The 10,471-nt window shown below is 35.5% G+C and overlaps 2 protein-coding genes across 4 annotated transcripts in view; one reads left to right on the top strand and one right to left on the bottom strand.

The window, feature by feature from the left end:
* Window positions 1-2,816, bottom strand: part of Ip6k (Inositol hexakisphosphate kinase) — a 47,137-nt gene extending 44,321 nt beyond the window's left edge. For both annotated transcript variants that reach the window (XM_074100622.1, XM_074100623.1), the window contains exon 1: window positions 2,497-2,816. The gene's annotated coding sequence lies outside the window, so the exon portion shown is untranslated. The remainder of the gene's footprint in view (window positions 1-2,496) is intronic.
* A 294-nt stretch (window positions 2,817-3,110) lies between these two features.
* Window positions 3,111-7,230, top strand: mge (translocase of outer mitochondrial membrane 22 homolog mge). 2 transcript variants are annotated; one of them, XM_074100627.1, is made up of 5 exons: window positions 3,111-3,315; window positions 4,443-4,490; window positions 4,668-4,765; window positions 6,112-6,253; window positions 6,690-7,230. In XM_074100627.1, the coding sequence occupies exons 1-5, from the start codon at window positions 3,241-3,243 to the stop codon at window positions 6,753-6,755; spliced, it is 429 nt and encodes a 142-aa protein (XP_073956728.1). In that variant the 5' UTR covers window positions 3,111-3,240; the 3' UTR covers window positions 6,756-7,230. The 2 variants fall into 2 exon arrangements, with proteins under 2 accessions (XP_073956728.1, XP_073956727.1); XM_074100626.1 differs by lacking the exon at window positions 3,111-3,315 and adding an exon at window positions 4,057-4,365.
* The last annotated feature ends 3,241 nt before the right edge of the window (window positions 7,231-10,471 follow it).

The following is a 10,471-nucleotide window of genomic DNA, read 5'->3' on the forward strand; positions in this document are numbered from 1 at the left end:
TATTTTTAAATACTTAATACAGTGTTCTACAGAAAATTATTTTTAAAACTACGTAGAATCGTGATCGTAAATAAACTTACGCTATCTGGGATTTGCGGGCTCTGTTAACAGCTGTTTGCTGCTATATTTATAAAGTACAATATCAGTACAATAAACCTTTAGTTTCCACTCACGCAAATAAAATGGCGCGAGCAACACATGGAAGACAAAACATGGAAACTTTTTTTTTTGTGTTATGACATGGCAACTCTCATTAATTTAATTTAAACATTCACTCATCAATCATCACCACACCATCAGCAATGAATAATAATAATAGATAAAAATAATAACTATCATGGGACACTTGACACCAATTGACCTAGTTCCAACTAACTAAGCAAAGCTTGTACCTACTATGGATACTAGGCAACGGATAAACAAACATATATAGATAAATACATACTTAAATACATATTAAAACATCCAAGACCCGAGAACAAACATTCGTATTATTCATACAAATATCTGGCCCAAACAGTTGTTTACATTCGTTAAATTTCTTCTGTAAGAACTTATGGTTAGGTAGGTACTTACTTACCGTTTTATTCCGTAAGAATTTACAAAGTATTAAAAAAATTAAGAAAAGATGGGTGAAATCGATAGTTACATACGACGCAATTATTTTTTATGTACTTATATTGTCATTTTAACAAGAAAAACGGCGCAATTGTGAAATCTCAATAATATTCATTGTACAATGTTCAAAAGAAATTCAGCTGCTTGGCATTGCAGTTGATTTTATAATTAAACTAACAGAGGCAGCAGCATGGGTTATTTTAGTGGGTCATATTCTTAGCCTCAAATTCCAGAGCTAGGTTTACTGCTGTTAGAAATTATACCAGCATCTAAATCAAACTGGTTCACGGTGACAAGTAATCAGTTTAGACTTCTAAATTTATTTATTTTTTCAATTTAAAGTTGTTTACTATTATTATGTATTTATTCCTAGATATACAAACAACAACAATAATGGCAATATTTGTATATGTCCTTCAATAGTAAATTAAACTTGTATAAATTGGACAATGTTGAGTGGGGGAGATTTAGGTAGTAGTGTCAAATTCTTTGCTTAAAGGTCAAAGTTAAAAACCGGGTTCTGTAGTCATACCAAAAAAAAACAAGTAATATTTTTCAAAGGATTTCGTATTGTGTAAGGAATCTTCCAAGTTTAGGTATATTTCATACCTTAGGCTGCTATTTACTCTTAAACTACTAATAATTCTCAAAGCAATCTTAACCGTTATAATTTTCCTTGTAAATTTGATATACTTACTTACCACCATCCTAAATTTTTTAAATTTTTCCACTCAACAGTACATTTTAGAGGTGCTCGATTTTAATGAAAATTTACACTAAAGTTGAATATTTTGCAAACAGATCACTGTATCGAAAAATTGTCTTGGAAACCCCCCAATGGTTTTGAAAGACCTATCCAACAATAGCCCATGATATAGGGTTAGTAGAGAAAAAAAACACCCACTACATCTATGGGAGGTATTGTAAGTTTTTTTTATATTTTACCACTTTTGGTGTGACTGATATGTATATTTATGCCAAATTACAGCTTTCTAGTACTAATTGTCTCTGAGCTTAGCTGCAGAAAGACAGACAGACAGACAGAGATGGACAGACATGGCGAAACTATAAGGGTTCTTAGTTAACTATGGAACCCTAAAAAAGAGCTGCTGATTTATTTTGATGCTACAATATTTCTAATGTGGTTCATATCTCAGGACTAGGTGTAAATAGTTTAGGTATACTATTCTATACCTAACATCTTTAATTAGAGGCAAGTGGTTTTAAGATTTAAATAGAAAGTAAGTTAAGATTGGAGAGCCATTCTTAAATTCATCAACAGTAGACAATGTGCTACAAAAAAAAGAAAACTATACCAAGCAGCATATGATAGACAAGACATCTAGGCTTGTTTGACTTCTATCATATAAAAAAAGATATTTAAATCAAGATTTTTTCAATGAAACTGTTAAGATGTAAAAGTTTGCTTATTTATTAGGTACTTTCTTAATCCTGTTTAAAAAAGTAACTATTTGAGAAAACTTGCTATGGTATGAATTCATAAAAAGGCTGGATAAAAACTACTTTTTAGTCAGATACAAGGAATAATTACTGCATCTCCAATAAGAATGATAATACTTGAGTAGTGATATTATTACTTAATAAATATGTTGTTGTCATAACAAGTTGGCAAGAACAGTAAGTTGCTTAGTTTATGCATGCTTAGTGTGTGTATAACACATACAAAGACATACCTACCCTTGTTAAATGAAGTTCAGACAACAAGTTGCGCTAAGGCTATGCTAAGGTCAAGACCGTATGATTATGTTGCTGAAATAAATCATGAATAACTTAATAGTCAACTGGCAGATATTACTACTAAGAATATTCTACAAAATGTCTACTGAAACAGAAACTTAATCAAAATCAAAAACGTACCTTATAGACGTAGTATCCAAGGAAAATCCTGGTGAGATTGTTCTAAAATTTTAAATGTATCAAAGGAAATGTAAATGACAAGTAACCTGACTGAGCTGACACTGTGAAGATCGAAGATCACTGAAATTCTGTCTCTAGAAATCTTCTAGTTGTTATTAACTTTTACTTTACAATTTATTTCAAAAATACTATGTTTAAATCCTATTTTCGTAATTTTTATAAAAAAATCAGTCATTAAATTTAGTCGATTATGAACTTGAGATTCTTTTGTAGCAAAATAGAATTATTCTATTTCTATTTAAACGGCCATAGACAACATAGTGAGTGTGCTTTTTACTTTATTTTTGTCTGTGTGTGTGTGTGTGTGTGTGTGTGTGTGTGACTGTGTGTGGTGTCAGCAGGGCTACTACGAAACTCGAAATTAAAAGTTCGTATCATACCGTCCCTCTCGCTCTCGTATTAAATAGTGTAAGTGTCAAAGGGACCGCACAACACTAACTTCGAGGTTCGAGTTTCGTAGTAGCCCTGCAGTGGTGTGTGTGTAAAGAAAAGAAGAGCAATACATGCAAAAAAAAAACACTAGTGCTGCACCATTTTTTTGGTAATTAGGAAAACCGGATTTTCTTTTACTGTAAAAGTAGTTGTTTGAATTCAGAATAAGTAAGTTAAATTGACATTGTCATATTTTGAAATGAGTTAGACCAGTTAACGATTTTGTAAAGTAATTAACAAATTCTATTAAAAATGTCTGTTGAAGTTCCTTGTGCCTGTAGCTCTCCAGAAGACTGTGCCCCGACGACTACTCCGAGAGGTATAAGTGTAGGTATCTTGATTAAAATATTATATTACAGAACGGCATGAAACATTTTGGTTCCACTGGCTTCAGGATATTTCATACTAAATGCGGTCTGTATCCTGGGGAGCTACGAAATTCGAAAATCGAAGATTGTATCGTACTGTCCCTCTCACTCTCGTATTAAATAATGTGAGCGTCGGCGGCACGGCAAGAAATGAAGTTCGAATTTTGCACTTCGTAATATAGGGCACGTCCTGCGGTTCAATCAAATTGAACGCAACCTGAGGGCCTACTCCGAAGTTCGAAAATCGAAGTTCGTATCGTGGCGTCCCTCTCGCTCTTGCATTAAACAGTATAAGTGTAAGAGGGACGGAACGACACGAACTTCGATTTTCGAATTCCAGTAACCCTGCTGCACTACGCAACCTACCGCTTGCCGTTTTTATAATAGTACTAGCTTTTGCCCGCGGCTTCGCCCGCGTGGAATTCGGTTATCGCGCGCTGTTCCCTCGGGAACTGTGCATTTTTCCGGGATAAAAAGTAGCGTATGTCACTCGCGCCCATAAGCTATCTCTATGCCAAAAATCACGTAGATCCGTCGTTTCGTTTCGACGTAAAAGACGGACAACCATACAAACACACACATTTTCGCATTTATAATATTAGTATGGATTATCTGTACCTATTTCGACGCATTTTCATTCATTCTTTAATTCTATCTTGCCTATGCTAAAGTACCGACTACCGACCGACCGAGCGAGACCGACCAGCGACCGACCGACCGGTTGGGTTGAGTGAGTAGGTAGAGTAAGTAGTAGCAGCGCAGCACGCAGCACGAGGATTTTTTTGTCTAGTAGTAAAGTAAAGTGTAGTGTATAGATTTCCTGTGCGAAGTCCGCGTCTCTGCTCTCTTTAGGATTGTTACAATCTATTGACCACGTTCCCCAATCCATAACATGCTTATGGAACTAACCGATGAGCTGGAGCAGAGTGATAGCGGAATGGAATCTTTGACAGCAAGCAAAGATGATACCCCGGAGCGTAAGCCCGAAGATAACTTCAGTCTTCCTGTGGTATGTAATAACCATGATTTTTAAGAAAAAATTACTAATATGCTCACTATAATGTTTATTTACTTTCTCTTCCGCAGTTGGGATCTTCACCAGAGTTGGGACCTTCCCTAAAAGAATACGAAGATGTGAGTATACAAATTATTTATTAAACTTGGTGAAATCCTTGGAATTTAAATTCTAAATTATCAAAGGCCGTGTGTTTGGTTAAGGCGGAGTGATAACATTATGAGCAGAATTGAAACATAGGTTATGTTGATTCACTTCATTATCCTCGATTAACCTTTTATATTTTTGTGATACAGGAGCCGGACGAAACGCTGTCCGAAAGATTATGGGGGCTAACTGAAATGTTCCCTGTTTGTATCAGAAATGGAACATACACAATCACCACTAAGTCATGGTAATGGAGTTGTGAAAGTAATGTACTCTTAGAATATTATTTTCCTCTATTAACCCTTTTTCAAATCAACATATACAAGGTTCAGGAGCCAAGTACATATATATATATGGTACAAAATCAATTGAATTTGTTTAAGGGCCAATCAACTATTTTACCGACACTTCGGGCGTCTCCTGTGTTACCAAAATTGTCTCTGGAGGTACCAAAAAATCATGCTTCCAACAAGATAATTCACGGTTTAATAGGTTGAACTTACGTAGGATGGTATGTATTCATGTGCACCATCTATTAAATTACAGAAAAAACATGTTTACTTACAAAAATCTGCAATTGTTTGAAAAATGTCGTGGACAGATTAGTGTCGGTAAAAAAGTTGATTGGCCCTTAAATTATTCCATCCCAGCCAACATAGGCCTCCTGTCAGAAAGGGCTTGAGCCGTAGTTCCCATGCTGGCCCAGTGTTGATTGGGAACATCACAAGTTCACACACACTATTGCTTTACAGGTTTTCTCACAATGTTTTCCTTCACCATAAAGCTTGTGGTAAATTTCAAATGTAAATTCGCTCATGAATTTCGAAAAACTGCAAGCCAGGGTTTGAACCCACAATCCTTTGCTTGTTAAATTATTATTTATCTTTTTTTTGGTTCAATGTTTTAACAAGGCTTAAACACAAAGTGACTATATATATCAGCTTCATGAGAAGCCACAGATGAAATATCCATTGATGGAATTGTATCCCTGTGTACAAAAGCATGTCTCATGAATTTATAATTATATCAATATAGCATCATATGACAAAGGCTTACTTAAAAACATTCACACCTCCTCCATTATGACCCTTGTCTAATAAAGAATAATTATGTGGAATGTAACTTTTTTTTTTTATGTAGCCTGTTTTATGTCCCACTGCTGGGCAAAGGCCTCCCCTTTTCTCTGCCACTCTTCCCTGTCCTGGAAATGTAACCTGTGGAATTTCCCTGTGGAATGTAACTGTGAACTTAATACTGGAGTGGTTTGTCTAAATTGACGTGGCCTGAAATGGAGTATTCAAGTACATTCTAATCAAGATAAATAATAATTTAGTTATAACTTAGCCAAATAATGAAAATAAAATACCAGGTTGCAGCACTGGCTCATTGTTTACAATCAATTTAAAAAACAGTAAAAAACAAAGTTAAAATACTTGTGGGGTAAAATACCTGAATTCGGGCATAATAAAAATCTAATGGAAATATTACCATTATAATAAAATTTAATCAACTCTCCTGCATTGCAAGGTGTAAAATGTGTGGTTAATTTAATACTTTGCTAATTGCTTTAACTCTTATTCATTTCTTTTGCAGGTCGGGAGCCAAATCATTGTACAGTTTGTCCCGTTCCGTTATGTGGATAGTGGCCAGCTCGTCAGTTATCCTCTTTGCCCCTGTCATCTTCGAAGTTGAAAGAGCTCAAGTTGAAGAGATGCAAAAGTCTCAACAGAAGCAGGTTAGTTTAATTTGTATTAGTTTTATCTTTTAAGCGCTCTGTTGTTTTATGCGATAAATGCTGCATTAAACGCAATGCGCTTGACGCACATCAATTTGCATCAAATAATCTAATTACCAAACATTGTCTTACGCGGTGAGCGCAGTGGCAAGATCATGCATTATCTGATACAAAATTGATGTGCGTCGAACGCATTGCGTTTAAAACAGCGCCTAAAACAACCAAGCCCTTGTAACTACATTGTATACAAAGAGCCATTTCCAAAATTCTATCTGTTTATACTTGTAGTGCCTCATTAAGTAATACAGTACAGATGCAAACATTTTAATTTTAAATGACCTTAACTATAGCCTATAGGCATGGAATGGTCTAATATGATTCTGTATTAAGGCCCTAGTTTATGTACCTATAATTTATGTGATTCCAATTGTTACAGGTTTTACTGGGAACTAATGCTGCCTTATCAGGGCCTATGCCAAACATGCCACCAATGCCACGATAAATCATAATTTGCAACATATAACTCAATATTCAGTCATAATTATATTGTCCTTAACATCTCAACTTCAAACATCATCCTAATTGCTTTAATATTAGGTTTTGTTAGATATAAATAGAATAAATAAATACGAAACCTTATGTATTGCAATGTAATGTTTTATGATCAGACTAGTATATGTAATGTAATGTAAAAAAAAAAACTATATTGTATTACCTTTTGGTCACATCAGACATTAATTATGCATTTATCATATGCAGTGTGCAGCAAACCGAAATACAGTTATTGTGATCAAGTTATGTTAAACCCAGGGTTTGGTTGTATGTGGAACTCCTAATTTCCTGTTGCCTGGTAATTAACTTTGTAGGGGCATTGATGTATAGATATGATTTTTCAGTCATTTTGTAGATAATGTTTTGTTAACAATACTTATAGAAATAAAATACTGTTAAAATAAATAGATCCTTTATTGTGTTCAGTCTGTGATTATTCATTTAAAAATTGTGCTTATTACAATTATAAACTTAACTGTATTATCCATCACTTATTATTACAAAGGTACGAATTTATCAATCGTGTTGGGCGTTTTTAAATGATTTTAGTTTATTTGTTTAATTGATATGATTGGTGCCACCGACGCACATGTGCGTTCAATATGTATGAATAACTAGTGTTTACCCGCGGCTTCGCACACGTAAATCAAGTATCCCAAAGTTTTAAATTGTATTTTATTCATTTTCTTTTGTACAATAGTTTGCATACACACATAAATCATTAGGTCCAGCAGCTGAATTGAAATTCCGGATTTTTTTTTAATTCCCGTGGGAATTCCCGAAAATTAAATCGTTGTTTTCATTGATGTTACATTAAAAACAATCATGGTCAAATTTCATGACTCAAGCCCAGTGGTTGTTGTTTCGAGATTTTATCCCTATCCCGTGGGAATATCGGAATAAAAAATAGGCTATGTTTTATTACAGATGTCCAGCTATCTACATACCAAATTTTATGTCATGACTCTAAGCCCAGCGCAAGCCCAGCGGTTATTAGTTCGAGATTTTATCCCTATCCATCGGGATCATCGGGATAAAACAGTAGCCTATGTGTTAGTCCAGACATCCAGCTACCTACTACATACCAAATTTTATGATGACTAAGCCCGGCGGTTGTTATTTGTGGCGTTATCTGGGAAAAGGTACCTTGTTGTCGGTATTGAGTTATTGATATCCCCATAATCTACATACATTTAGCTATCGAACCATGTAAGAAACATGCATGTAGGTTTAATAGATATTTTTTAAAAAAATGTTGAAGCTCAAAAGCCAGAAAAGGTGATTATGAGAAAATTGAATTCAAACTTATACACCCAATAAAAGTATGTTAATGTTGGAAGTTACATAGATGACATGCTATTTGAGGAGTAGATTGTACGGGCTTTTAGGTTTCAAGAACAATTTTGTAATTGGACAACGGTTTCCTATAGTTTACCTTGCCAAAGTGCATAAAGTAAAAAAAAAAGGTTGATGGATTTTTTACATTTTTTTCTATTTATAGTATATTTCCATTGGATTTTATCGAAGGAAAAAATATTATGCGTAATTGGACACTAAATAAGAACTACTCCGTTTTGAATTAACGTTGTTTATTATATATAAAAAAATACTTTAACTAAAATAACTTTGTTGTTTACAAATGTAATTAAACAGTCAAAATCAACAAACTTTTATATTTAGTACGCTAAAACATAGCCAAATGAGACTAAATTAACTCAACAAATCTTAAAAAACTAGTTTTTCAATCTCAAAATTCAAGGTAAAGTTTAGTAAAAGTTGGTACAATCACTATATATTTTCTAAAAGGTACCTTATCGTCGGTGGTAAAATATTTAGTATGAAGTGATATCATTTGAAAGCGACTAATAACTTACGATTAATTTTAATAGTCTTAATTTAAGAACACTGTAGTATTAAAACTCTTACCAAAAACCTATAATTTTGTCTCAACACACTAAATGATTAACGTATTTGAAAAGGTACCTTATTGTCGGTCGTAAAATGTTTAGTGACATAGTTAAGAATAAGATCTAAAAAAATGCTTTTGATTTGTAGTTGTAACTATTAATCGTTATTATTATTACTATAAATCAACCTCTAGAGACCAGCAGGTGTAGGACCTTGTACAAGGTCCGCCCGGATTGCTACCACCATCTTGCTCGCTAATCCTGCCGTGAATAGCAGTGCTTGCAATGTTGTGTTTCGGCGTGGAGAGTAAGACAGCCGGTGAAATTACTGCATTTGAGGTATCCTAGGTTGGCAACGCATCTGCAATCCCCCTGGTGTTGCAGGTGTCTAAGGGCGGTGGTAATCTCTTACCATCAGGTGACCCACTTGCTCGTTCGCCATCCAGTCGAATAAAAAAAAGACAAATTGGCGTAAATCGTCAATAAGGGCCTTATCACACTAGCGATTCGCGGAGAGTTGCGAGCGTATAACGATTTCGCTGCAAGCGCGCAACGATGTCGCTGCTGCGAGCGCATGGCGAGTTCCCTGCTTTAGCGCCAAAAACGCCATATTGTAGACTTTCGTATAATATATAGGGCGTCTTCGGCGCTAACGCAGCGAACTCGCAGCGACATCGTTGCGCGCTCGCGGCGATATCGTTTCATGCTCGCGGTGAAATCGTTACGCGCTCGAAGCGAACTCGCTGCACGCTCACCTCGCTTTCAACTCGCCCGCAAATCGCTAGTGTAATAAGAGCCTAACTGGCTACCGCTTAAGGGTGGCCAGTTATTGATGATTTACCTTACTCTATCTAATTAAACGCATTTATGATGATTCTTGACGTTTTTTACGCGCCGACAAGCACCGCAATGGGCCCGCGTAGTTCCCAATGCCCAAGCTCTCTCATTCTGAGAGGAGGCCTGTGCCCAGCAGTGGGACGTATAGGCTAGGATGATGATGATGATGATGACGCGCCGACAAAGTACCGACGTCCGACACGTCTTCCAAACCGATACTGAGCGCACAGAAAGCATTCATGAGCGGCACCGACAATAAGGTACCTTTAAGGGATGTTTTAACTCATAAAAAATCGATTTAAAAACTTGTGTCTCTGTCAAATTAAAATTTAGACCCTGCTTATTAATATAGAGTAAAAAAAGAAAAAATGATTTTTTTCGACATTTTACTTCAAGCGCGATTATCTCGGAAACTAGAACCGACAACAAGGTACCTTTTACCAGATAACGCCACATTTATATATTTTATCCCTATCCCGTGGGAATATCGGGATCAAGTGTCCTATGTTTTAACTAACTTTTTGCCAAACTTCATCTAAATCTGTCCAGCCGTTTCAGCGTGAAGAAGTAACAAACATCCTACTCACTCAAAAACTTTCACATTTATAATATTAGTAAGATTATGACAGCGGCACTGGGTGAAGTTCCTAAAACGCATATATGCGTCGGTGACAGTGAATGCGTTAATTATGAAAATTATTTCGTCATCAAATAATGGGGGACCAGTAATGCTCGACCCTATACTGCTCAGCCATCACTGTACGACCTGATAATACGAACTCATTTTGGATTAGAATTATCAAGTCGTACAATATTAGGTCGTGCATTATTAGGGTGTCCAAATTTTTGCTCGGCCTGTTAATGCTCGACCTGTTACTGTACGTCGTTATAATCGGAATCCAATCGAATCGAATGACCATAG

This window comes from Choristoneura fumiferana, chromosome 17 (genome assembly GCF_025370935.1).
Source record: "Choristoneura fumiferana chromosome 17, NRCan_CFum_1, whole genome shotgun sequence".
NCBI classification, from domain to species: domain Eukaryota; kingdom Metazoa; phylum Arthropoda; class Insecta; order Lepidoptera; family Tortricidae; genus Choristoneura; species Choristoneura fumiferana.

Excerpts from the sequence above, each read along its gene's own strand:
- mge (XM_074100626.1), top strand. The coding sequence starts at position 4,249 with ATGCTTATGGAACTAACCGATGAGCTGGAGCAGAGTGATAGCGGAATG. Across the intron at positions 4,366-4,442 it reads ATAACTTCAGTCTTCCTGTG|TTGGGATCTTCACCAGAGTT; the intron begins GTATGTAATAAC and ends TCTCTTCCGCAG. Across the intron at positions 4,491-4,667 it reads CCCTAAAAGAATACGAAGAT|GAGCCGGACGAAACGCTGTC; the intron begins GTGAGTATACAA and ends TTTGTGATACAG.